The 26,585-nt window shown below is 52.9% G+C and overlaps 10 protein-coding genes across 10 annotated transcripts; 7 read left to right on the top strand and 3 right to left on the bottom strand.

Annotated features, from left to right (window-relative positions):
* Nucleotides 1-270: 270 nt before the first annotated feature.
* Nucleotides 271-1,956, top strand: CC77DRAFT_1007797 (hypothetical protein; the record flags this gene model as incomplete). The annotated part of the gene is made up of 1 exon (XM_018523498.1): nt 271-1,956. The coding sequence occupies one exon, from the start codon at nt 271-273 to the stop codon at nt 1,954-1,956; it is 1,686 nt and encodes a 561-aa protein (XP_018386858.1).
* Nucleotides 1,957-2,132: 176 nt separating this feature from the next.
* CC77DRAFT_1088307 (hypothetical protein) lies at nt 2,133-3,256 on the top strand (the record flags this gene model as incomplete). Its single annotated transcript, XM_018529463.1, has 2 exons — nt 2,133-2,696; nt 2,763-3,256. The coding sequence occupies exons 1-2, from the start codon at nt 2,576-2,578 to the stop codon at nt 3,254-3,256; spliced, it is 615 nt and encodes a 204-aa protein (XP_018386859.1). The 5' UTR covers nt 2,133-2,575.
* Nucleotides 3,257-3,816: 560 nt separating this feature from the next.
* Nucleotides 3,817-5,384, bottom strand: CC77DRAFT_986634 (hypothetical protein; the record flags this gene model as incomplete). Its single annotated transcript, XM_018536224.1, has 4 exons — nt 5,135-5,384; nt 5,024-5,072; nt 3,901-4,974; nt 3,817-3,861 (listed from the first exon to the last, which is right to left on the bottom strand). The coding sequence occupies exons 1-4, from the start codon at nt 5,203-5,205 to the stop codon at nt 3,817-3,819; spliced, it is 1,239 nt and encodes a 412-aa protein (XP_018386860.1). The 5' UTR covers nt 5,206-5,384.
* An 888-nt stretch (nt 5,385-6,272) lies between these two features.
* Nucleotides 6,273-7,733, top strand: CC77DRAFT_801176 (hypothetical protein). Its single transcript, XM_018533243.1, has 2 exons — nt 6,273-6,971; nt 7,022-7,733. Exons 1-2 carry the CDS (start codon nt 6,444-6,446, stop codon nt 7,511-7,513), a joined length of 1,020 nt encoding a protein of 339 aa, XP_018386861.1. The 5' UTR covers nt 6,273-6,443; the 3' UTR covers nt 7,514-7,733.
* Nucleotides 7,734-8,197: 464 nt separating this feature from the next.
* Nucleotides 8,198-9,400, top strand: CC77DRAFT_1019376 (hypothetical protein). The gene is made up of 3 exons (XM_018524821.1): nt 8,198-8,239; nt 8,305-8,645; nt 8,735-9,400. Exons 2-3 carry the CDS (start codon nt 8,564-8,566, stop codon nt 9,139-9,141), a joined length of 489 nt encoding a protein of 162 aa, XP_018386862.1. The 5' UTR covers nt 8,198-8,239; nt 8,305-8,563; the 3' UTR covers nt 9,142-9,400.
* Nucleotides 9,401-9,922: 522 nt separating this feature from the next.
* Nucleotides 9,923-13,541, bottom strand: CC77DRAFT_1088325 (Pkinase-domain-containing protein; the record flags this gene model as incomplete). Its single annotated transcript, XM_018529464.1, has 3 exons — nt 9,923-11,820; nt 11,875-12,169; nt 12,231-13,541. 3 exons carry the CDS (start codon nt 13,539-13,541, stop codon nt 10,190-10,192), a joined length of 3,237 nt encoding a protein of 1,078 aa, XP_018386863.1. The 3' UTR covers nt 9,923-10,189.
* Nucleotides 13,542-15,716: 2,175 nt separating this feature from the next.
* On the bottom strand, nt 15,717-17,461 carry CC77DRAFT_933094 (rubredoxin-NAD(+) reductase; the record flags this gene model as incomplete). Its single annotated transcript, XM_018534294.1, has 3 exons — nt 15,717-16,453; nt 16,503-17,192; nt 17,242-17,461. 3 exons carry the CDS (start codon nt 17,459-17,461, stop codon nt 15,717-15,719), a joined length of 1,647 nt encoding a protein of 548 aa, XP_018386864.1.
* Nucleotides 17,462-18,639: 1,178 nt separating this feature from the next.
* Nucleotides 18,640-19,748, top strand: CC77DRAFT_801446 (hypothetical protein). The gene is made up of 2 exons (XM_018533247.1): nt 18,640-18,982; nt 19,028-19,748. Exons 1-2 carry the CDS (start codon nt 18,976-18,978, stop codon nt 19,576-19,578), a joined length of 558 nt encoding a protein of 185 aa, XP_018386865.1. The 5' UTR covers nt 18,640-18,975; the 3' UTR covers nt 19,579-19,748.
* A 1-nt stretch (nt 19,749) lies between these two features.
* CC77DRAFT_801271 (hypothetical protein) lies at nt 19,750-22,095 on the top strand. The gene has a single exon (XM_018533244.1). The coding sequence runs from the start codon at nt 20,241-20,243 to the stop codon at nt 22,005-22,007; it is 1,767 nt and encodes a 588-aa protein (XP_018386866.1). The 5' UTR covers nt 19,750-20,240; the 3' UTR covers nt 22,008-22,095.
* Nucleotides 22,096-22,959: 864 nt separating this feature from the next.
* On the top strand, nt 22,960-26,532 carry CC77DRAFT_986652 (hypothetical protein; the record flags this gene model as incomplete). The annotated part of the gene is made up of 3 exons (XM_018536225.1): nt 22,960-23,870; nt 23,953-24,612; nt 24,665-26,532. The coding sequence occupies exons 1-3, from the start codon at nt 23,261-23,263 to the stop codon at nt 26,530-26,532; spliced, it is 3,138 nt and encodes a 1,045-aa protein (XP_018386867.1). The 5' UTR covers nt 22,960-23,260.
* Between the last annotated feature and the right edge of the window lie 53 nt (nt 26,533-26,585).

The raw sequence follows: 26,585 nt of genomic DNA on the forward strand, positions 1-26,585 counted from the left end.
GACGATCCATCCTCTCCGCACAACGCGACCCATCAAAGAGTCCCTAATAACCACCTCAAGTTTCCCTCCACCAAATTCGTCTCCAAACGAATCACTAAAACGGTTTCGTTCGTCGCAACCCCTCTTCGAGACCCAGCGCAACTCGTGCATTCGTCCGAGTCGGATCGTTACGAAACACTCGTTGATAACACAACCACCATCCATAAAGAGTCTGCGTTCAAGTCTCGAAGCCCAAATCCTTTACCGACTCTTGGTGTATGTGCAAGCACAATGTCTTTAGGCAAGCGCAAAGTACATCCTGAAGACGAGATCGCGGGTAACAGCTCGGATCAACAATCGCCGGCGAGCAAGAGAACGCGAACACTGTTGGACGATAGTCTTTCACAAGATTCGTTCACACACCCGTCTACGCCATCAAAGCAGTCCAATGATCGTCAAGTAGAAGCGTCGCCGGGAAGCTCTTCACCACTGTATGGGTTCCCTACCACGCCGACACCTCAAACGAAAGTCGCCGTCACCATTCCTAAAACCGTCTCCAAGCTGACCCCCGCTTTCACCACTCCACTTTCAACCGTGTGTGGACACTCAATGCATCCCGCATACGGAGACTTCTACGCCAAGACCATATGTCCAATGTGCCTTGCGGAAGCTTCTATGAACGGGCTTCAAGGTATGCAAGACCGGATCAACGATGTCGGCGGTCTGGTCGAATGGCAAAAGATGCAGAACAAGTACCATTACAAAGCCTATGAGTGGATGCCGACCAGTGGCAAGGAGAAGAAGAAGAAGAAGCGAACCGCCTATACAGATGCAATTGGAACAGATGTTAGCTACAGACACAGAAAGAGGCAGCTGGTTCACCTGATAACTGAACTAGAAGCTCTCTCCGAGATGGAGGCAGTCTGGGAAGCGAAGCAGCTTCCGGATAACAGCAACGTTTACATCGAGCACGTACGACTGAGGAAGCAGTACAGTGCTACAGCTGCGCTACACTGTTATTACGATACTGTGGACAACGGATTCCTCGGTCGTATAGAAGATGACTGTAATTATATGAGCCAAAGACTCGGTCGATGTTGGAAGATTGCATCTGAACCGGGGTTTCCTGATTCCGAGAACATTCGAGATACGGGAATGGAGGAGAAAAAAAGAAAAGCCCTCGAGCGTCATACAAAGAGTTTCAAGTGGGAAACGTTCACGAAAGACCAGCGGAAATATATCGAGAGCTCCAAGATTCCTAAAGTTTACGAAACCCCCAAGACTCGTAAGACTCGTAAGACTCGTAAGACGAGAAAGTCCGATAGCACAAACCTGCTGCCGACTCGAAAGCGCCGACGCGAAGATGCAGGCGTTTCTTTTAACGAAAATGTCTACGTTCGCACCGACGCTGACGTGGATGTTCTTCGGAAGGCGGCGCCGTGGCTTTCCGAGGATCTTCTCGGAGAGCCTGCTTCGAAAAAGCCTAGAATGGGCATCCTACGCACTACTCGTCTCAAGCGATCAGAAGTTTCGAATATAATCACTCCTCTCGATAGGGATCCCAAGCCTACTCGCCCTCATCATGTGATTCCACTGAACCGCAAAGATGGACCTGTTAGAGACGTGACCAAGAGTAGGATGGGCCGAAGGAGGTCAAGTTATCATCGAGGACAATGGGCAGTCCCAGAAGGAAGCGAGCTCATCGATACTAGTGGGTATCGCCGGGAGTTCAAGCATCATGAGGCGATTGTCGAAGGCCTTCGAAAGGAAGCCGTGAGAATGGATGACAAGGACCTGGTTGAAAAACCTGGGAGACGTTCCGAAGACACAGAGATGAAGGATACTCCCGTGGCCGAGCGGGAAGCTATGCCACAATCGTCGCTTTCTTTGCTTCCGTCATGGAGCTCCGGCGGCCGGCTTCTGCGTAGGTTCAGCTGCCATTGGTACTTGGGCAGCTTTGGTACTCCGACACCCTGAGCATGGCACAGGTGAATATTCGGCAATGTGATAGCACCCGGATTACTAAGCCTAAGGCTGAGCTACAAGTGGTAAGTCGTTCCGATTATATCAAGGTATGTGTTTCGCGCTAATGGTTGTTTAGTTGCCCTGCTCAAGCGCTGGTGGGTAACCTGGGGTACCTTGGCGAAGCGTCGTCAAAACGACGTTTTCCCAACGGTCAACTCCACTTCGCCATCCCCATAGCTACATGGCAATTTTAGATACTCGTTTCAAGAGGTTGAACAGCCGTCAAATACAGCAGCTCAGCCTTGTGTTTCAATGCAGGGTACGGATCAAAGGGTTTTACCAAGGATTACCCCGCAAACCGCCGACGGCGCCTTCCCGGAAATGATGCTTGAGTATCTGCTCACAACGCTCCTGCCCAGCACGGACAAGAGATGCCTATTCGGCGTAATTGCGACGCCTCCAGGACAATCATGTCATACAGATTGCGGTATACGGGCTTGATTGAGAAGGGTGCATCATCATGGTGCGTATAAAAGGTCCTGTCGTCTTACGCAAGCGCGACTTCTCTATCTAGGCCGCGTTCCTAAATCTCTGAGTTGTTTTCAATCACCATCGTGAATTGCACTGCATCATGCGAGTCCCTATTGCTCCCATTATTTTCCTCGCCTCTCTGGCGTCCGCTCGTCCTCAGGAGCAGCCAGCGTGTGCTTCGCCGTCGTGTACCGAAACAGCGGAAGTTGTTCCTGCTAGACGTAACATTCCTCTACCTACACCAACACCCGAACCCAACGCGAACCCCCAACCACCACCACGCCAAGTCATCAACGACACAGCCATCCTGAATGCCCTAGCCGGTACCTACTCCCTGGTAAACACATCTAGCACGCTCAATGGCGTTTCCATCCCGGACCTCCCTTATGGCGAAGCCCCAGTCGGCCTCCTCATCTACACAGCCACAGGTTTCATGAGCGCAACCATCACCGCCACAGAACCAGAGTTCCGTCCCAACCTTACCTTCCCTTACCAAGCCAACGACACAGACGCCGATTGGGCGCAAGTTGGCAAGCATAGCATCGGGTACGCTGGACCTTTCCGTGTCAATGACGAGCTGCCTGCTACCGAGACTGAGGGTCAGATCTTCCATGGTCCGCTAACGGTGGCCAACGTGCCAACGTGGGTTGGTCAGAATCATAGGAGGAATTACACGGTCGTTGAGGTGGAAGAGGAGGGCACGATTGTCAAGTATCTGAGAATTGGAAGTGAACGTGGTGGAGGATATCGTGGTGTGCTTTGGTGGAAGAGGCTTGCTTGAGGATTTCATCTTGCACTTTTCCTACACTCATCAAAAGGCGTTATGATAGAGTCACAATAGCCCATGACTGTAAGGAGATTAAGAGAATTGGAAAGATCTTCGACCTCTGCTTGTAGATTTTTGACCATCATCACAACAAGGTTATGATATGTACCAAAAAAATGGAGATCGCGACCTTGAACAATCCTCTCTTTCGGCATACGACCACATGATGGAACATGAGTTCATGCGGCAGATACGCAAAACAATCATTGCGTCGGGATGTGACTCTTTATTCCTGTGACACTGGTTAAAAACTAGCTCTATACTAATGGTTGCTATGATACGTCAAAATAGGGAGGTACTCGCATATTCCAGCTCACCACCTCCGTAGCGAAACGTAGTCCAGCGTACCATGAGAGCAACACCCACGGAGTGGCATATTCGATCTTGCCATTGAGAGCCCGCCTGTACAAGAACCTGGATTAGGAAGGCGTGTACCTATTAAGCAGGTGCAAAATCTCAGCTATTGCCGGGTCTGGAACGACTTGTCCTGTTACATGGGAAGTGTTTCGAGATGCCTAGTCATCTGACTTCATTTCCACGTCTTTTGCATCTTTTGTCTCCTCCTTGGCCGTTGCATCTCCCTTGGGCTCTTTGTCCACAGCCTTGCTGTCATTTGATTTCTCAGACCCTTCGTCTTTCATGTCGTGATCCTTTGCATCTGTGCCAGTGGGTACTTTGGGCTCAGGGCTCTTGTGATCAAGGCTCGGTCTGCCGATGGCTCCTTCAATGTTGAGCTTCCCCTGCTTTTGAGGGCCCGTGTCCTCCATGCCAATGACTTCTGGACCTCTCGCATGCGGTGCTTCTTCTTCGCCTTCGACCGTGTCCATGATGGTACCTCCGCCCTCCATCTCACCAAACGTAGTTCTCGTTGGACTGGTGGTCATGCTGTGGGGGTTATTGAGGACAATTCCAGCCTCTTGCTCTTGACGCAGGAGCTCGCCCTGGGTGACAGGCCCCGTAGACGGCAGCGTCTCGCCATCGGGATGTGACGAAGCAATCTGGGCTACATTTGCATTGGGAGATTCGGCTCGCTGGCCGCCGCTGAGCATTCCAACTGTCACCGTCTCTATCCGACCAGCACCATTGGGACCGTCTACCATCTCTGTGCTCTCTGAGATCAGCTCATTCTGGCCACGGTTCTGCAGCCAAGGGATGGGTGTAAGCAGGGCGCCGCCGAGAGCTTCGTCTGAGCCCAAGGGCGCGGCCTGGAGGGTGGTAGATGTTGTGCCATTGAGCAGTCCGCCAGAGGTGGGCAACACGGCTTGTGGAAGCGGGAAGATGGTGAGGGGCGAGGACACGGAGACGACGCGGTCGAGGGCGCGAAGGTAGGGTGGAAGGTATCGGTAGCGCTTCTTGGGCTCGAGGACGAGCTCAGCTAGACGCTGGACGGTATGTGGGGGATGTTTTGCAAAGTTGGTGGAGAGGGTCGACCGTATCGATGAGTAGAAGGTGGTGATCTCTGGTGGAACACTTTGTGACGCGGTGGAGGCGAAGAAGGCGGGCACGGGCGGTCGCGGGGGCGTGGTCGGCGGTGCATTTTCCTTGTCGGTAGCATGCGAGTCTTGGCTGGATATGGCGTTGGAGGTGTTGGGTCGCGAGGGGAGGTCCGTGGTTGCTGATGTGGTTGGTCGTGGATTTGAATCTGCAGGCAGCTTGGGGAAGTCGCTGATGATCTGGGAGAGTCAGAAGTGCGAGGGCCAAGGCTGGGTGGCATAGAGGTACCTCGTCAAGGCGATGCAAGATATACTCGAGTGTCTTTGGCCATTCTGCTCTGTCGGCGAGCGCGTTAGCATCCACGCATGATGGACATGTGTCGAGCGGTGGAGAACCTACGAGTCGAGGGAGCCGTCCTCGGCAGCTCTCTGCAGGATTGACTCTGCTGCAAAGTCATCAGACGACGTCATGGCTGCAGCGCGTGGTGTTGGTGGTGCGGTCAGAAGCGCGACTCGCGATACCGCTGCTTTTCGCGGGCCGATAATGGGGACAGTCGAAACGGCGACCCTGTGCACTACGCGTCCTTAATGATGTCAGATATGGGCGTGTGATTGGTCGAAACAATTGACCGGAGCAGCTGTCGGAATCGCGCAGGATGACGGTAGATTGTCGCTCCACTGCACCGTGGTAATCCAAGGCCTGCGCCACACATGCGCAAACTATAATTAGCGGTGGCTGGCCAATGGGCGCGGGCGAGGCAGGCTGCTCAGCAACGCTGGGGGCGGTGCATGTGGTTTGTGGTTCGACAGGTGCTGAAGCCAAGGACAGGCAGCTGAGAGGGTCATGCCATTCCTTTCTCTACTTGTAGCCGGCAGCGTGCACGACGTGCGCATTCTCTCTCTCTCTTGTTCGTATTTGCACACTACGCACGGAAAAGTGGCATGCGAACACGCTCCGACTAGGTGCTCCCATCGCAGCAGAGGTAAACACGGAGCAGCGGGCGGGTCTTACGGCGAGACCCCCTTCAGCCTTTCTCCACACCGGCCGGGGCTGTCCCAGCACCAGCGCTACTTTGCGCACCAGGCCAGGCACCTCAGCATCCACCCACGGCACCCATCTCCGCCTGCTCTCTTCCCACAACACGACCACTTTCCACTTTGCCGCTCGCTACTGCTGTCGTCGACCATCGCCATCGCGCCTGCACCACGACATCCTCCCCCACACTCCGCTCCGTCCTTTTCGCTGTTGCTTCTTCGGCCTCTCCGCATAGCCAAGATACTAGTTTCAGAGACGCGCGCTCTCTCAGTAGTCTCAGTCCCCCGAACGCAGCGACTCCTCTGGTTTCAGCATTCCTCCCACCGCCCATCCGTTGTCTCACCCACCCCGGCAGCCCTACAAACCCCAAGCCGACACAGGTCGCAGTTTGTCTGTGTCTGCGCCGCAAAAGCAAGCCCGCACAACCGCTCGTCTCTATATCCCCACGCTCCAGCCGCCCATCGCGGCTGCCAACATAGCCAAAATTACTCACCACGAGGCCCGCACATCCCTCCTAGGAGGCCAACCCCTCGACCACAACTACGCGCCCTATCCCACCACGACGTATCCACCGCCATACCAACCGCAGCCCTTCGATACCCAACCTGGGGGGTATCACCACCGCGAAGGCTTCCCCACCACCCTTCCACCCGTCGTACGACGCCCGCCGAGGATGTACATTCCCAACACGCGCTGGACCTGGGCTTTCATGCTCACGGCCATCTGCCAGGTCGGCATCGCCCTCGCCCTCGAGTCGTACGTCTTCAGCAAGTTCCAGAATGAGATCCATTTCGCTGCCGAAGGTGCTGGCGCCAACGAAACCCGCACCATTCCCACCTTCCTCGCCGTCTTCATGTTCGGCTACATCTACCAATTATTCCTCACCTGGGATGCTCTGCGCATGAAGAACACCATTCAGGTCATTGGACTCGTCCTGTACAACATCGGCATTCTCGTCTATGCCGCCATTCAATTCGACCAGATCAAGGACGCTGCTGACGACCTAAACACGCGCCGCTTCATTCCCAAGGATTTCTGGGAAGACGTCAAGCCCATGCTCATCGCCCTACCCGTTCTTATGGCGGTCGCTACCGTCATTTTTGCTTTTGAGGCATGGAAGCTGTACGATGAGTTCGCTTGGACCATCTACAAGCGCATCAGTGCCGACACTAGACTGAAGAGGCGCTATTTGACCTACCAGGTACTGCCTACCATCTCTCATCCAAGTCCGCCCTACTGACTACGACATAGATTTACATCGCCCTCCTCAAGTTTGACTTCTTCTTCTTTCTGGCCTTCACCGTCCAGTTTCTGGTCGTCGTCAAAAACACAAAGACCGTTGAACTGATCCTCACCGCTGCCGCCCTCGTTATCACTTTCTTTCTTTTGTTCCTTGCCGCGTGGTGGGTCCGCCGCGAGTCTGTTGCTGGTATGATCGGCATTATCGTCGTCTACTTCATTGCCTTGGGCTACTTCTTGTTCAAGCTCATCCGAATGTGGGTCGCCGATGCAAACCGCCAGGAGGACTACAAGCCAGCCCGCAAGTCGCTGACTGCCTTTGCCATTCTCACAATCCTCTTGCTCATCATCACCATTGTTACAGCATGCTTGTGCACCCACAACTTCAACAAGGGCCTGAAGCCTCATGTCAACGACAAGATTGTGCAGAGCGACAAGACATACAATACAGAAATGCCGTCACTGAGCGGACCTGCGCCATCACAACGGATGGAAATCGACTAGTCGACCTTTTTCATACCCATCTACACAAAATTTACGACATGACTTCTTGGATACCTGCTTTCTGCGAGCATAGCTTGATCATACCCGGATGAGATCAGCGGGACTGGCGTTCTTTCATCTAGGGATTCTTTTTGGGCTATATGCGGAGACATCAGGTTGAAGACGAGACGGATTGCAATGTGGCATCACGTACGAGGAGTTATACCAACCCGCATTGATTGTTTCCTTTTTCTTCATTTAACGACCCTTTGTACAACAACTGTCGGTCCTTTTTGTAACTAGGTGTCTGATCATATTATACCCCACCATGAACAGACGAGCTCGGAATTGAATTGAATCTCATTATGAACTTTTACTCCGTTTTACCAATAGACCGTATCTATATTAAGTTTGTGCAACTGAATAGTAAGCTGCGTCTACCTGCATAATGACTTGTGTTCATGGTCGAGACACGAGTCGGGATCAAGGGGTACAAAGCTAAGCTCCCCGACCGCCATGTGCGGCGCGGACCCTGCTGCACTAACGACATCATAGGTCCCGCAAGCTCACCAAACTATCTCGCTGGACTTACTCGACTTTCTTTTTCTCTCACACACACACACTTCTCCACTCTTCTGCCCTTTTTAAAGCGGTGTGTCGCTCGCTCTCAGGCGCATATATATTGGTCGTCTATCTCAATTGCTGAGAATATAGAAGTTTAATCACCGACAAAATGGCGTTTCGCTGGTAAGTGTGAGAGCGGTGGAAGACCACGAGAGTTTAGGAGCAGATGATACTGACACCAAAGATAGGTACCAAGCGAAGCTTAGGACTTCTCCCTACTTGACGCAGAGTATTACTACGGCGGTATGCAGACCTTTCGCTTTGAATTGCGATCCCTAGTCTCCTTCCTGCGCAACGCAATGCGACTCGATACATGGCCAACGAGCGTGTCGATAAGCACCAAACCCGAGCCGAAACGAGGATATAGGAGGGATTGAGCAGTTGCAATGCAGATTGACAGGAGACTGACATGACGCGCGACAGGTACTCTTCGCAACCGGCGACACAATGGCACAGCAGGGTGTAGAACGTCGTGGACTCGATAAGCACGATCTCGCACGTACAGGACGCATGGCCGCCTACGGAGGATGTACGTCTTGGCTCTCCTTTTATCCTCCTATCGCTACTCAAATCCCCACATCCCCACTCCGGCCATTCCCCAAACTAACCCTCCCCCAGGTATCTTCGGCCCCGCAGCAACAAAGTGGTTCGACTTCCTCGTCAAGCGCGTAAACCTCAAATCTACAAACGGCACAATTGTCGCGCGCGTAGCCTGTGATCAATTCCTCTTCGCACCCTGCAACATGGCTCTCTTCCTGTCCACCATGGCTTACATGGAAGGAAACTCGCCAGTGCAGCGTCTCAAGGACGCGTACCTACCCGGTTACCAGAAGAATTTGATGGTGTGGCCTTGGGTCCAGTTCACCAACTTCAAATACGTACCCGCGGAGATGAGGGTATTGGTTGTCAACGTCATCTCATTGGGCTGGAATTGCTACTTGAGTTCGTTGAACTCGGCGGGTGGCACCAAGCCCAACCCTCCCGTGGGTAAGACCAAGGAGGGCGGTCAGCTTCCTCCTTCATAGACGCGCTTCTACGATTCTACTGGGCGATTTGTGTGTTTGGTCAGTAGCGGAACTGCAACATTTGCCAGGGTCTTTTCTTGTTCAGAGTTGGGCATAGAACGGGACAATTGATATCCTGGGTTATTGAGTCGGGTTATATAGAAAGGGTCGGATTTGTTGAAGTCGAGTTGAATTTGATCGTTTCGGTGAAATAGTCTTGTTTTAATGCTTAGTTGACATTGGTGACCTTGTTCTGCTACCCATTAATAACAGATTGCTGTGACTACTTCGAATAGATGTCAATTACACCCTCGAAGAATCGGATATGGTCTACCATGTTGAGATACATACTACAGCCTAGTTTACCATTGTGCTCAGACGCCAGCTATACAAAGGCAAAGCCACATGCCAATACAAAATATGTTTTGCATCATTACGCGAGTCGATGTTACTCTACACACATGCGGCAAGTAGTGCAACACCAACACATCAAGCACATTAAACCTCCTACGGATGCATAGTCAAAAAAATCGAACATTCCAACATATCAATTCCACTTTCCACCGCCATCGCCCAAAGCCCTTGTATGCTACACTACAACTACGACTACACTTGAACAACCATCCTCAATCTCTTCCTACAAGAAAGGAGAGGGAGTTGAGAGAGTAAAGATTAACCTGGCAACGTAAAACCCAAACAATCTTCGTTGCCGATCCAATGTCAGAAGAAAAAAGGAAATAAAAACGCCTCCTAATGCAATAATTACCTCAGCATGCCGCACGCTGATGATGAAAAAAACAAACAGAGCCGACATGTGCGTGAATATGTGGTATCCAGCAAGCACAATCAAGAACGAAGAGACAACGAGTTGTGAGGGTGGGAATGGAAGGGAGAGAGAGAGAGGGAGGAAAGGAGAGTGAAAAGAATGCGCCGATATGCTCCCAAACACCACAACCAAGGTCAGACAACCAAATCGTTCCAAACACCCATCTGGCCCGGCCACCCGTCCTGCTGTGGCTCACTCTTTCCAAGACAACCTCTGCGATTATCCTTCTTCACGTCTAGCACTTTATCGGCTGCTGGTTCTCTGCTTGCCCATGCGCCGGAAGAAGTCCATAACCTTCTTAGAGCTACCCGAGCTTCCCTTGTTACCAGTGCCTTGTTCGTCGTATGCGTCTGCAAAGCGCCTACTCTTTTGTAGCACGCCCTTTCTCTGCTGCTGGTTCAACTCATCACCACCCATGCCTGCTGGGTAAGGGTTTGATGGGGTCCTTTGGCTGAACTGCTGTGACTGTGTCATATCGGCTTCTGAATCGTCAGTGGGGTGGCGGTAGGGGCGGTTTCCTTGGGCAGATGGATGAGTTCCTTGCGGGTTAGGGAACTTCTCGTCAAACTCGGGTTGTGAGTGGTTGTAGCCAGCAAACTGGGTCTGGTTTGGTGGCGCTGATGAGGGCCCAGCGGCGCTCGTGTTAGGCTGTCTTATCCTAGAGTTGCTGTCATGCTGGCCATCGTAAAAACCGGGCAATTTGCTTCCTTGGGTGCTCTGACTAGGAGACCTGGATTCCGAACCGCGACCGAAAGCCATCCCGCCAGGGCGCGAGCTAGCGCGAGGACGAGCACTGGAGCCGCGTCGCTCGTGGGAGCCTTGAGCTGGCATACTTTCCCGTCCAGAAGAGAAGGTCTTCGAGAGCGAAGACGGAAGAAGTGAGAAGCGACGGCTGCCTTTCGGGTTCTCGCCAGAGCCACCTGTGTTTTTTCTGGAGAAGCCAAAGGAAGTGCGTCGGCTAGATTCCATGCTCGCTCTGGGTCCAGCTGATAAAGAAACTGCCTCGTTGGACATGGGTCCGGCCATGGATGTGGGAGGGTAGCTCTTCTGCTTCTTCTCCTCGGGATAACCGCCATAGGATCCTGTGGATGTAAAAGACTCCTTGGGATCCTGGGTGTAAGAAGGCTGGCGGCCGGAAAACATGGATGTCATGCGGCCAAGAGTGGAAGAAACCGTGTTAGACCTCCTGTGACCACCAACTCCGCCATGTGGCCCACCGACTTGTATGGACTGTACTCGCTGAGAGCTCGACTGGCCAATGTTGGGTGGCTCCGCCGCATCAGAAGTCTCCTGCTGTGCGTAAGGGGCCGAGATTGAGTATTGTTTACCCTTTGGTTGCGAGAACCGTCCTTCTGCGGTGGTCTGGGCCACTGTCGCTACAGATGGTTGTCCGTAAGAGTTTCCTCGCGACGGTATTCTCGATGTGCCTATGGCACCACCAGTAGATGGGCGCGTAGCTGATGGAGGTGCATTGCCGAATGCGGTGTAATCGGAAACAGATCGTTGAGGTTCTTGTCTTCTGTTGTTCGAGTTGTAAACTGCGCCAGAAGAAGAACGAGGAGGTTTGGCGCTCGTGGCAGACTGGTATCCGTCCGTAGGAGGTACTTCCGCCTCTTTACCGCGTGCCTTCGGAGTTGTTTCGACTGGAGGGGATGCCTCGCCGCGAGCGGTTTGCGAGGATGGCGCGACATACTCGACTTGCACGGTTCGTCGCTTGGTATCGCGGGTGGTCTTTGGCTTCTCGGAGGGTGCCTGGTTGATCGCATCGCGCTTCGTCTGGAGGCCGCCAGGCGCAGTCGGTGCCGTATGTGGCTTCGTCGGTTCGCGAACAGAGGCGCTTCTGGCGAGTGAAGGCTGCGGCTCGAATGTGTCTTCTGTGGCTATGTCAGCACATGTATGCCTACTTACACATGAACACGAAAGCTTACTTGAATAGACAGATGCCTGTTGAGCATCGGCCGCATTGGTGTTGCTTGAGGTGATGAAGCCGACAACGTGCGCGTAGTCAGCTAACCAGCTGTGACGCGCAACTTCAAACAAGTCCGCCCGTTTACGTGGGTCCGGTACAAGGATGCGTTTCAGCAAGTCTCTCGCGTGTGGTGTGACGTATTCGGGGAAGGTCAACGGCGTGGATACAATGTACTTGTAGAGCAAGTTGATGTTGTCACCCTCGGGGTTCGCTGGATCGTCATCGAAAGGTAGGTAGCCAGCCAACATGGCATACTGTATGAGATTAGAATGTGTGTGCATGTTTGTGTGTAAATGTATGCTTGAATAAACTTACCAAGATGACACCACAACTCCAGACATCCACTTTGCGTCCGGTGTAGAGTGAATCACTAACAACCAATTCAGGCGCAGCGTAACAGGGACTTCCGCAGCTGGTCTGCATAAGATCACCTCTTCGAGCTGCATCGGTTCCTTCCAATCCCAGGGATCTTATGTAGTCCTTATCTCCCAATCTGTACTCAATCTCCTCGCTGAGCTCGTCGTTGGGGTCGAAGGTGTTTGCGAAACCGAAATCGGTGATGATGATGTTCTTGTTACGGTCGAGCAGCAGGTTCTCGAGCTTCAAATCTCGATGCACGATACCCTTGCGGTGGAGATATCCAACACCAGATATGAGTTGTGAGAATAGCTTCCTTGCCGGACCGTCCTTCAGGTAGCGATGATTTAGGATGTAGTCGAAGAGTTCTCCGCCTGAAGCATACTCCAGAATGATGCCGATGTGACGCTCGGTCTCAACCATCTCGTGCAGGCGCACGATATTGGGGTGGTCCAAGCCGCGTAGGATATGAATTTCACGGTATATCTTTTGCAGACGGTTCGAGTTGCTTCCAAGCGTCTCTCGCCGTATGAGCTTGATGGCAACTTCGACCGAACTGTCTCGTTTCCAGCCCATCTTGACCTTGCCAAACTCACCCTCACCAAGCGTCTGACCGAGGATGTAGTTTCCAAACTTGGATCGCTTCGCGTTTTCAGACTTGGAGTGGTCCTGTCTGCTCTTGGCTCCGACTGTAGCTCCGCCACGGCCGCCATCGTCGACACCCTCGCTGCCGACCAGACTGAGTCCTGTGATGGGAGTAAGATCTGCGCCAGAGGTCACGGGAGGGCCGTCGCCTTGGCGTGCTTGTGCGCGGGCGATGTCATCTTGGGTGTCGGAGACGACGATGCGGTTTATGACGGCGCTCTCCTCGCGAGGCAAGCTGGTTCCTACAGGCGTCTGGCCAATGGCCGTGGCTGAGCGACTGTGGCCTGGCTGGGCTCTGCTCGAGCTGGCTGGGGGTCGTGAGCTGGGGCTGTCCTTTTCTCGCCGGCGTGACTCTTCGCGTGCCCGGCTGGGCTGTGATGAAGAGGATGCAGAGTTGGGGGTGCGGTGCGACGAAGTCCTGGGCGGCGCCATGGGACCACTGCCGTTGGTGGTGGCGGTCGTGTTGTTCATCTGAGGAGGCGTGTTCGGGGACGCGCCATTACTGGGTCGTCGCGAAGTCGGTCGGCGAGAGTTACCGGGCGAAGCTGCGGCGGGCGAGGACTGCTGTGTTTGTTGATAGTACTGCTGCTGACCGTGCGGCGGCTGCGATGCCACTGCGGCCATAATTATATGGAGATGCGACGTGCAGGAGTATTTGCAGCAGCACGGCGAACGGGATGGTAGACTATGTTATCGGTCCTAAGCTGCGCTGGCAGTATTTGTGGGCGAACCTCAACTGGCGGTGTTGAGCTGTCGAATGGGCGATGGCGGGGAGGTGAGGTGCTCCTAGTTCCCGCCGAATCTCCAGACAGCTGCAGGTGGGCGCAACTGGCCTAATCGGAGCTTTTCGCGGTGCGGTGTGTTTGAACGTCTTGCAATTGGGGCCGGCGCGGGCGTGGGCGTGGACGTGGGCAGAGCGCGACAAGACTCGATTACGCTGGCGTCTTGGGCGCGGTCAGAAGGGAACACGAAGGATTCCTGGCGCGATGGCGGCGAGCAGCAAACCCCTTCACATGCGCGTGGGCAGCGAACGTGCAGTGGTGGAGTGCACGAAGGTCGGCCGTCTTGAACAAGGCAACTCTGCTACCTCCCGGTGACAGCGCGTTCGGCTATCTAACGGTCGCGGCGATGTGCAGCTCGACTTGGACGTGTTGATTGACGTGAGTGGAGAGAAGAGAAAGCGCGGCTGAGGTTGGTCTTGACGGTAATTTCGGTAAAGGCTGTGGCTTGGGAAAGGAGGCAGATGCACATCATCGACATGGGCTCGGCATAAACCAGCCCGCCAAAGCAATGACTCTGGTCTGCTAGATGCGATGCTAGGTTAACGACGTGCTATCCACATGGTCGTCAAATTGCACCCAACTACAGTGAGCCAGGCTGTCCTGGCGCCAGCTCCAACATTACGGTCCCGACTGACGCCCTCACGCAGGCGCTGTCCTCGCTCTCGCAACGCGCCTATCTTGGATGCCTCTTCTCGAATAGGAGTAGCAGGCATGGGTCGCTGTTTCATACAGCACCGACCCGGCACGCGTAAATTGCCTGTTATGCGCTCGCCCGCCATGTGCTCAGGTGCTTCAACTTGGGCAGGTCCTCGATATAGATCTGTCGGGCTCCTTGAATGTCGCTTCATCTCACGCACATGCATGATCCATTCTGATCATCCCGTGTCTTTCACCCATTCACCCGCACCATCAGTCTGATCACTGTGTCTCACGCGTGGCCGGCCGGCCGCCGTAGCGACGCGTCCAGCAAAAGCAACATGGTAAACATCAACAACAATCTTGAAACTCAAATCCGCTTTGGTGCTGACGGTTATGACGCGCCCCTGCCTCCATCTGACATGCACAGCAAGGACATCCACGCATGTAGCAACAAAGGTACAAGTTCGCGACCACACGGTACGGAGAACCGCTGTCACAGTCTCAGCCGCCCACGCTGGAAGGAAGGCGTGCCCTGCATGTCTCTGCATTCCTCGGCAGCACGTCCAATCAAAAGTCGCTGTCACAACTTCACCTCGCCCGTTTCCAGTCTTAGGATGCATTGCCTACTGTACCTCTCAGGGTGAGGCTAGATAGACTTTTCCACAAACCCAACTTGCGCCGTCTGCTCTGTACAATTTTCCCCATCGAGCCAGCGTTAGGCCAGTCTTCGGAGATTACACGTTGGTGCCTCGATCGCCCTTGCCGTGCGACCAGCGGACCCACCTTCCCGCTAGCACCGTTACTCGACTCTTGCGCCATCTCCAGATGCTCTCGCTGGCCCTCGCGCTGGCAATACGAGCCCCCACTGCCCGACCTTGACGTCACATTGCGGAAATGCTCGCGAAAAGCTTCATCTCCTTTCCACCGCCCTACGGCCCATCTTGCGGAGCATTTCTCCAGATTGCAACGGTCGGCTCCCGGTAGCATGGATCCGCTGTTCGCGTTGGGCATAACCAGATCTTCTTACATCGCTTTGAGTTTGATCACATTTCGTTGTAAGCTCTCGATTGTAACCTTCCAAGTCATTATCCGCTTGAGTTATATGTCAAGACAATGTTGAGAAACTACCGCTTCCAAGGCTGCCAGTGAGGGAGGTTGTGATGCGGAAGCGACGGAAGTGACAGGATACGATGTGGTTGGAAAGCGACAAACGAACAAACGAATGTCACTAGAATCACGTTGGACGGGAAGGCGACGGACCAGAAACATGCTTCCAGATCACTAGCACCAAAGTCTTGAAACCTCTGATGACATCTCTTCATTAAAACTTTATTAAGCGGGCAATCCACTAGGAGTATCCATATATAGCCAGATCTCATTAGATCTTGATCTCGTTCGGGAGACCAACCTCTAGGATGTCAACACCCTTTTGCAGCTCACTCTTGCCAGGCATCTTGTTCCTGCGCATAAGCTCTGCTGCTTGGGTCATGTATGGATCTTTCATCATACTCGCTACGGCAACAACAGTCTCGCCCTTGGTGTAGTATGCGACAAATGACGGCTTCTCCGGCTCGCCTTGCAGAACCACGTCGTCGTAGCCGTTGACCGTGTTGCCGCAGTATCGCAGCTGCGAACCCAATGCAGACCAGAAGACAGGGATAAAGGGCTTGGCTTTGGATCCGGGAGTGTTGATGGTATTGGCCACTGAGCGGCCGGCGTTTTGTGCGACGTTCCAGTGTTCTATCCGGACTGGTGTGCCGTCGCCTCCCGGACCATGGTAGGGGTATGTTGCGATGTCACCAATAGCATAGACATCCTTCAGACCGTTGACTTCAAAAGACTCGTTCGTCTTCAAAGATCCATCTTTCTCAAGCGTAACACTTGAGTTGTCCTTGAGGTACTCAGTCGCAGGAGCAACACCAACACCTTCAATAACGAGATCGGCCTCAAGTGTGGTTCCATCCTTGAGATGAACGGCACCGACCTTGGAAGAATCGCTCTTTGACGGTGTGGCCTTCTCAACGCTGGCGCCCATCTTGAACTTGACGCCGTTCTTCTCGAGAAGACCGCGGAAGATTGCGCCGACCTTCTTGCCCATTACGCGCTCCATTGGTTCTGCAGCCTGATCAGTTTGGACACAAATTAAGAGGAACGCGCGACTTACCCTCCTCCATACCAATGATGGTGACATCGTTCTTCATGCCGGCGAGGCAGTTTCCAACCTCCATGCCGATGAACGAGCTACCAACCACCACGACCTTCTTGCCGTTTTCACCAACAGCCTTGAGGATGTTCTGTGCGTCGGGTAGGGTGCGAAGGAGGAAGACATTGCCCAGATCACCCTTCAAACCGTCGAGTGGCAACCATCTTGGTGTACCACCAGTGGCCAACACCAGCTTGGAGTATTCGTAGTCCTTTCCGGACTTGGTTGAGACCTTCTTGCTTGAGAAGTCTACGCTCTTAGCCTCGTCTTCAATGATGTCAATCGACGCATCCTTGTAGAATTCCTTCGATCTCCATGCCGCCTTTGAGATGTCGGCCAACAGTGCCTTTGATAACTTGGTTCGGTCGATAGGCTGGTAGCCTTCTTTAGAGATAACGGTGATCTTGCCATTGTACCCACCGCCTCGGAGACCTTCAATAGCACCAAGGGTGCCCGAACCACCTCCAATGACCAGCACCTTGTCCTCACTCACAGACGAGCACTTTATGTTCAAAAACTTCCTGTTGTTCTTCAATGCTTCCTCTGTGGTCTTGACGTATACGGCCCCGTCCTTTTCGATTACTTCGTATTTCGCAATGGGATCGAGCGCGGGTGCGTCTTCAACATCTCCGGTCGAGACCTTGAAGCAGGCTGCAAAAGTTAGTTTCAGTGGCACAGCGTGCACAAAATTGAAATTTACCTCCGTGCCATGGGCATGTCAAACGACCCTCTGGTGTTAATACACCCTTCACCAAAGGAGCTCCGTAATGTGTGCAGTTTGAACTTGTGGCATGAACTTGATCCTGTACCTTCAAAAGAAGGACCTTTCCTCCCTCAACGCCCTCGACTTCAACCTCTTTCTTCTCTCCATTCTTCATTTGTAAGGAAGTGACATCCTTTAGCTTGAACTCTTGAGCCATAACTGCGGTTGTTGATGTAAATGGGGCTCTTTGTAGGCGACTGGTTGGACTGAATTGAAGCTTGAGTGAGGTTCGTAAAGGTCGAAGAATTCGTAGTGACTGCATTAATGTGTGCAAAGAGAGGTGAGAAGTGAAGGAGTTGTCTATGAGCGCGACAGCTGCCAGTTAGCCAATAATGAGGGGTGCATTACTGACATTTGATGATGTCACGATTGGACGTGCAGGAGCTCCAGCTGTTGTAGCGCCGATCTCCACCCCACTTCAGTCGGCATCACTACATTATCCACCGCGAGCACGGCATATTTCGCTGGCATCCGGGATGTATGAACGTCTGGGTAATCAAGTCAATATAATCACCGCGTTGCTACACCATTAAGGACTCGCAATCATCGACAGAAGCAGCATGAGCTTAGCTTGTTATCGATCCGGCAGCCGATGAGAGTAGGTCGCAAAGCATGAGCAACTACCTGAGTGAGCTTACCGTCCGTGCGAGTTCTTCAATCTCAGCAAGGCGAGCGGTGTTGTGACGGTCATGGACTTTGGCTCGTCAACCTCGGCTTGCAGAGTAGCTGTGGAGCTCAGAATGCATCGCTATGTGAGCAGTTGGCATGGTGATAATCATAGGACAGGAAGCTTAACTCATTGCAGCATTCTCCTGTGGAAATATGCCTCAATAAGAGTAGTTCGAAGGCAAAGGCCGAGGAATGGAAAAGTCTTGCATCAAATAAGCGAAATGATATGTAAGAAGCAATTGAGGCCACGAGACAAGGCTGCGATGTTCTCCGTGGCTGTATCGCTGCTGATGACTCCAGTCCAGGGACCGAATACTTCTTTTGCAACATAAAAACTTTGTCCTCCAATTTGACGGGAGCAACAACTTCTCAGTGTCGTGTAAGCTCATGACGTGGAAAGCAGGGAAAGAAGGGAAAGAAGGGTCTCGTGGGTGGTACACGCTCTTCCGCGTGCCCGCCACCTACCAAACATCACCTAAGCACAGGCGAGGCTGGCAGATCGTAAAGCAAACATACGCAGACACTGGAATTTGCCAACGTTTACGTGCTAGCTTCTTACCCCGCGGCTCCTAGTGCAGTACCAAACAGTAGTTCGACAGCAAAGTAATATACTGCATTAGCCCTGAACCTATCTTCATGCTTTTCAAGCCGCACCCCGCCACCCGACTCTCTTCACCACCAGTCACCATCTGCCATTGCCGAGAACACCACCACATAACCACATCAGACAGTAAAGCAAACAAACAACTCTGAATCAAGAATGTGACACTATTCTTGTCTTTGATCTGTTTTTATGCACTGGATCGTCGATTGAGTTGAAAAGTCATTGCGGACCCCGCTGGTGGAAGGTCGAATCCAAGGCATTGGGGTCAATTCTCTACCAGCTTGTAGACAGTCCCTTCAGCACCAACTTGACGGCGACCGAAGCGCACGTTGGAGGTAGCGCACCAGCCAGGCCAAAGTAACTCGACGTTACTTCGGTACCGACGGCCGGCTGTTATCATGGCTCGTTAGTGGCACAGATACTCGCGAGACTGAGCGCTGACCAGCACAGACACAACCTTCCCTTTGAACTTACCCATCCCCCAGGATGACGGAGCGTGCTCGCATTTGAAAGGGTCACAGATACCATCGGTATGCTTGGCGTCGACTGCCGACGACCAGCTAGATGTTGCAACCTGTTCAGGCCTGACTATCCTCTTCTGCTATCCGCGTACTGGCGCACCTGGTGAAACAATCACAGAAGATTGGAACTCCATACCAGGAGCACGAGGCTGTACACCTCAGGCGTGCAGCTTCCGCGATGAGATGGCCCAACTGCGCGACCTCGGCGTAAAGCATGTATTTGGATTGTCGACTCAGGACACTGCATACCAGAAAGAGGCCAAAGACCGGCTGCATCTACCCTACGAACTGCTTTCGGACGAGAATCTACAATTTGCTAATGCCCTCAAGTTACCCACCTTCACCTGGAAGAATCAGACACTGATTAAGAGATGTGCGCTGGCTGTCAAAGATGGAATCATCATCAAAATCTGGTACCCTGTCTTCCCTCCCGATAGTAACGCAAAAGACGTAGTGGAGTGGCTCGCAGGCAGAAAATAGTATATGCAGGTACCATTTCCGTGCCCCTGAAACGAGTTGGTACCACATTTGGAGGCGCACCCGCGAACTTCATGACTCGGGACCTACGGTGCTTTTACGGCTGCCGCATTCGGCAATGCTGGTCAAAAGGGGAAATAGAGATAGGTGTTGTACTGTAGTGAGTACTGCGTGTCTGAATCCCCTCAATTCATGCGAAAATGTAGTCTACCATCATGAGATGCCTTTATTGTCTCCCTGTTTACTGTCATCTGTCTCGGCAAAAGCAATATTTTGGGGACAAGGTTTGACGGCTGCGACGTTGGGTTGCGCACTAAGGATCGTCAAACCTCCAACCGAACGTGGATCGACCGCGCCGTGCGCGCATGGTCAATAAACTTTAGCTCTTCTACCGGACCCTACAAGATATGGTCTAACCCTCGCCGCCCTGCATGGCGATGCTGTGTCGCAAGGACTCTGTCGATCGTGGATCTTCGTGACTTCGTGAACACTTACTCTTCACTCACACACACACTACATTCGTTCTACATGCTTTCTTTTCGGAGATTCTCGAGTACCACTTAAAGAAGCCTTGCGCATCTTGACGAAGTGGCTGAGACATCGGCGCGGCGTCGTCCATTCCTTCCTTAACAGTATATCCAGCTCCGACACTATCTTTAATAATAATGTCTACCACACTCATTACTAGCCGTCGACAACGAGAAATCACTACTTCTACTTCATCGCGAAGAACGCCCGCCACATCCACTTCGTCGCAACGAGCGTCCACAACTTCTACCACACAGCGAAAGCCATCCGCAACTCCCACCTCCTTACGTGTAGCTTCGTCGTCACCAACCGCACTACCTACCAACTTAGCATCAGACTTCTCTTTTATTCAACTTGAGACCAATCCTGTCCCCAGCGCAACCAACTCAATCGATCAGCCAAGTCTTATCGACACAAGTGTTGGGGCCAGCGAAACATGCTCTACAGATAGCAACTGCACAAAGGACCAAACGTGTTCGAGCTCAAGATGCGTTGCTATGAACGGTGCTGCACCGCTTGGCGGATCGGGTCCAGAGCCAACTTCGCAACTGACACCAGGCTCAGCTATCGGTATCGGCGTAGGAGTTGTGGGATTGGTCGTACTGATGGTAGCGCTCGGTTACTGGTTCTGGAGGATTCGAGCAAGACGGCCACGGCCTCAAACCATTGAAGAGCCCTCAAACGATCTTCGAAGGTGTGCGACGAATGCAACAGATCAAAGAACACTGGTAGCCTCATTACCAAACAGCCCCCAGAACGCAGCCTTCAGTCAACAACAAACCATGGCCCCGGAGCTTTTCGCCAGAGCTCTTGCGTTTAACGACACAAAGGAGAAAGCGGGCAGCAAGAGATCGGATTCATTGGATAAGAAGTCGCGGATCTCAACGGAGAAAGCACTGCCACCTCGCCCGACACCTCATCCGCTGATGTCAAATCCTCTTCCACCTCCGCCCACGGAACCGAAGCGATATGCCGTCAACGTCAACATCAACAAGAGCATGATTTTCGACGATGAGATGATCAACGCTGTCAGTTCACTTCGAGGTAACGATACTCCCCGCAGTAGTGGTACGCCTCGTGATCGTAAGCCGCAATATAAGTTCGAGGAATACATCCCTCCTACCGCGAAACCTCCGCCAGTCATCATCTCGCAGCCAACGCCGACCACGGAGAAGCGAAACTCCGAGTATGAATTGAGCCAGTTTCCGAACCGAAGGAACTCTGCGGATACCGTCTCGATAGCCGACGACAACAGCTCAAAGGGGGGTGATTCAGAACCCCCATCTCCCATTGTCGAGACTCTTTCTAGACTGGAGAGCAAGGCCCCGCAACTACCATTGCCTGACCTGCCGCCTCCAAGTCCAAGCTTCAGTTTCCGTTCCTACGACTGGTACCAAGACATCATAGGCGATCAGCCAAATGGCGAGCCGGCGACGCCAACGCTGCCTTCGCGTAACCCTGCACGTACACCAACACAATCCACATTCCCTAAACCACTATCTCTTTCTCCAAAGAAGACCAAGCCCGCCGACCTGGCCAATCTGGACTCGAGTCTTATTCCAGCACCACTTTCACCTGCTGCACCTCCTGCTGCTTCAGGTTTGCTTTTGCACCCAAGCTCAGCGGCCTTACCCAGTCCCACGAGCCCCAATTTTCGTTTATCACCAACTGTTTATACACCGCCGTCGCGACAATCACCACCTATACCACCAACAGCACCGCTTCGAAGCTCGGCACGGGCCTCTACACAGAGCACCATGACCCGTGCTACGCACGATTCCCGAAGCTGGCTACCAGATGATGGACTCTATCTTGCTGAAGAGGGCGACGAGTATGCCGAATACAAAACTTACCATCGGCCCAGCGAGGACAGCAGACCGACAAGCTACTCGCCTTTAACTTGAGCTATACAAGCCACCTAATCTTAGAAGACGAAGAGCCGACCATCATTTCAAATACAGAGCCATGGGCGGTCGCTCACCTTTTGTACTTTTATTCATGCAGGCCGTGTGCTGCAGGACATTACTTTCATTAAATTTTGCTCGGGGCGAGGCCCTGAGGAAGGATCGCAGTGCGCGCGATGTTGTACCACGCCGACCCTTCCGCTTCCGGTCCCGACTTTGGACCAACGAGGGCGTGCACGACCAAGGTGGTACTCCGACGCACGGGAAGAGCGCGGGAACGCGCTAGGACTACACGCGAGGCCGTGAAATCGCGCATGCGGCAGCTCATGATGGCATTACGAGCAGAGGTGGATATACCATACTACGGATTATAACTGCAGAGCGGATGCAATGTCGCAGAGACACTGAGCATTCTTGTACTTTAATACCCTAACGTAATGTAAAACAACCAAATCAAAACAAACACGAGGAAAGCAACGCATCATTCTGCTTGGTAGCTGTGCCGTTCAAGCTTTCTCCGTGACCGTGCCGTGCTTGTGGGGAGATCCGCAAATCTACCCCACTGTCTTGACATGCGGCTACAAAACGTTGAGCCCGCTATGTCGTGACACGCGGAGATGTAGCTAGTCCGAGAGACATTCCGCGATGCGTCCATTGAGTATTGTAACTGTTCTAGTCGGTGGAGCAAGACCCAGGTGACATGCAGCCGGGACCAAGATGTGAAAGAGAACTCTGACCTGTGGCGCCTACTGCATGCGTGTGTCTACTCGTTGAAGCAAACGCGATGGGTTCCTTGAAGACATGTTCGTGTTACCTACGATTGACAAAGACAAGGAATTCCATATTACCTACATTGCCACTCTAATCTCTAATCTCGAGCATGTTTCAATGGATCTTGTTCCCTCAGCTCGCCGTCATCGTGTTTATCGCATGGCGCATGGAAGATCTCAAGAACCAAGTAAGTCGCTTCTTCTACGCACTACGGGCTACCACAAGCTTCAAGCCCCGAAGCTTCGAATCTGGAAGTGCGCCTTCGTCTTCACCATCCCCACATGTCGGTGCGAACTACATGAGCCCGCATGTTCCTATTCGCTCAATGTCGGCACGATTCCCCATGATCATCCCCCGCACGACTCTCGCTTATGCATGGTGCATGAATACGCCCAGCCTTCTTGCTAGCTGCCCTTCCTGCTGTTCAGCGTCATCGAGGGCTACTTCGCTGCGGGGAATCGCACAACCGACCATCAACGAAAATGGCGCCAAATGCAGGTGCCGCTGACAGCACCGCAGAAAGCTATAAAAGGTTCAAGTCGCAATGGATGCCCGGGGATGTCCAGGCAGCACTCGACTGGTTCAGCACAGCCATCATGTCGCGCTCAAGCTTTCTTCAAGCTTCAACGCTACTCTCCTCTTTTCTAGCGTTAACATCTGGTCAGACACCTATCAGTTCGTCTGACGGCGGTTGGAGCACCACACTCGCTGGAACCCCTACCTCGTTTCGCTCCGTCTTCACTCTCCCTGCCTCGGCTGATCAGGGCGTTGACCAGATCCCTAACATCTACGATCCGGAAGCTGTCAACGCGCAGGATGTCTGCCCAGGATACAAGGCATCCGGTCTCGAACAGGGTGATCGCGGGCTGAGCGCCACCTTGACACTGGCTGGAGCTGCTTGCAACGTCTACGGCACAGATATTGAAGAGCTAGACCTGAAGGTTGAGTACCAATCTAAGGGAAGGCTGGCTGTCAGTATTGTACCAAAGCATCTTGACGCTAGCAATCAATCCCAATGGATTGTACCCGAGGATCTTATTCCACGGCCGCAAGCCGAAGACTCTTCTGAGGGCACAGACCTCAAGTTTGACTGTAAGTAAACAATTTGAAGCCCTGAATGTCTTAGCACGTTTTCGCCTGGATAACGAGAGAGCTCGACTAACACATATGCAAGGGGGTAACGAACCATCTTTCTGGTTCAATGTTGGCCGTCGCTCTACTGGAGACATCATCTTCACTACTCAGGGTACAAAACTCATTTATGAGAACCAGTTTATCGAGTTTGTGAACAGCCTACCTGAGGACTACAACCTCTACGGTCTAGGAGAACGTATCCATGGCCTTCGCCTGAACAACAACTTCACCGCAACCATCTATGCTGCTGATGTGGGTGACCCAATCGACCGCAATTTGTACAGTAGTCATCCCTTCTACCTAGAAACCCGCTACTTCGAGAAGGGCGGGAATGGCAGCAAGACTCCCTTGAAGCAGTCTGAGCTTCAGCAGCCCAGCCTTGGCTATGACAGCAAACCCACCGGTTCGGCGTATGAGTCGCGCTCTCATGGTGTTTACTACCGCAACACGCACGGCATGGATGTCGTTATGAAGCCTGACCATCTTTCATGGAGAACATTGGGAGGTGCAATTGATCTGTTCTTCTTCGATGGACCTTCCCAACCAGAAGTGACCAAGGAGTACCAGAAGTCAGCGATTGGACTGCCTGCCATGCAACAGTACTGGACATTAGGTTTCCATCAATGTCGATGGGGATACCGTAACTGGACGGAGACGAGAGAAATTGTTGAGACTATGAAGGCCTTTAATATCCCCATGGGTAAGTTGGTCCTTACTTGACGTAATACATGTGTTTCCTTACTAACTATGAGCAGAAACGATTTGGCTTGACATTGACTACATGGACCAGTACCGAGATTTTACGCTTGATCCCGTGTCATTCCCTCCCTCTGGTGTCAAAGAATTCTTTGACTTCCTTCATGGAAACAACCAGCACTTCGTACCCATTGTGGACGCTGCTATCTATATTCCGAACCCATTGAACGCCAGTGATGCTTACGACACCTACGCTCGCGGAAACGATTCCGATGTGTTCCTGGGGAATCCCGATGGTAGTCAATACATTGGCGCTGTATGGCCCGGATACACTGTCTTCCCAGACTGGCTGTCTTCCAACGGTGTAGCGTGGTGGGTCAAGGAGATGGTTGAATGGTACAAGGAAGTGCCATTTAGCGGCTTCTGGGTGGACATGACTGAAGTCTCCTCATTCTGCGTCGGTTCCTGCGGTTCCGGAAACGTTACCTTGAACCCTGCTCACCCACCCTTCTCTCTCCCTGGCGAGGTTGGCAACGTCGTTTTCGATTATCCAGAAGGCTTTAACATCACCAATGCAACTGAGGCCGCTTCGGCTTCAGCTGGCGCATCAAGCCAGGCCGCACCAACAGCACCTACGGAGACGGCTGCTACAACTACCAGCTACTTCCGATCAACGCCTACACCTGGTGTGCGCAACGTCAACTACCCTCCATACGTCATCAACCATGTCCAAGCCGGAGCTGATCTTGCTGTCCACGCGGTCAGTCCCAATGCAACACATCAGAATGGTGTTGAAGAGTACGATGTCCACAACCTTTTCGGTCACCAGATCATCAACGCCACCTACCAGGGTCTTCTTCAAGTCTTCCCTGGTAAGCGGCCCTTCATCATCGGACGTTCTACCTTTGCTGGTAGCGGCAAGTGGGCCGGCCACTGGGGTGGTGATAATGCATCAAAGTGGGCTTATATGTTCTTTTCAATTCCCCAAGCTCTGTCGTTCTCGCTTTTCGGTATCCCCATGTTTGGTGTCGACACCTGCGGATTCAACGGCAACACCGACATGGAGCTTTGCGCTCGCTGGATGCAACTTTCTGCTTTCTTCCCCTTCTACCGCAACCACAACGTGCTCTCTGCCATTCCCCAGGAACCCTACCGCTGGGAGGCAGTGGCTTCTGCATCCAGGACCGCTATGCACATCCGATACTCCTTACTGCCCTACATGTACACCCTCTTCAATGACGCCCACACTACTGGCTCTACTGTCATGCGTGCGCTAGCGTGGGAGTTCCCCAATGAGCCTCAGCTCGCAGGTGTTGACACACAGTTCATGCTGGGTCCTAACATCCTGATCACTCCTGTCCTTGAGCCTCAGGTCGACACCGTCAATGGAGTATTCCCTGGTATCGTCGACGGCGAGAGCTGGTTCGACTGGTACTCTGGTGAACGCGTCGAGGCGGAGGCTGGCGTCAACACCACCATCTCTGCTCCTTTGGGTCATATTCCCGTGTACGTTCGCGGTGGCTCAGTCCTTCCGATCCAAGAACCTGGTTACACAACGACCGAGTCCCGCAACAACCCATGGGGTCTCATCGTTGCGCTCTCAACAGATGGCACTGCTTCTGGTAACTTGTATGTTGATGACGGCGAGTCTCTAGAGCCAGAATCGTGCCTGGACGTTACGTTTGCTGCTATGACTGGACAGCTGAAGGTCAATGTTGAGGGCGAGTTCAAGGACACGAACGCGCTTGCTAATGTGACCATTCTGGGTGCTCCAGCAGTTGGACAGGTCAAGTTGAACGGCGAGACAATCGATGCAAGCAAGGTAAGTTACAACTCTACTAGCAGCGTCCTGAAGCTGTCAGGCTTGAACGACTTGACTAGTGGGGGAGCTTGGCAGGGAAGCTGGACCCTAAGCTGGGAATAAGGGGTAACACTTTCAACGGTACTCAGTGGGTCATGACTTAAGTATCATCTACC

This window comes from Alternaria alternata (assembly GCF_001642055.1).
Source record: "Alternaria alternata strain SRC1lrK2f unplaced genomic scaffold CC77scaffold_8, whole genome shotgun sequence".
NCBI lineage: Eukaryota > Fungi > Ascomycota > Dothideomycetes > Pleosporales > Pleosporaceae > Alternaria > Alternaria alternata.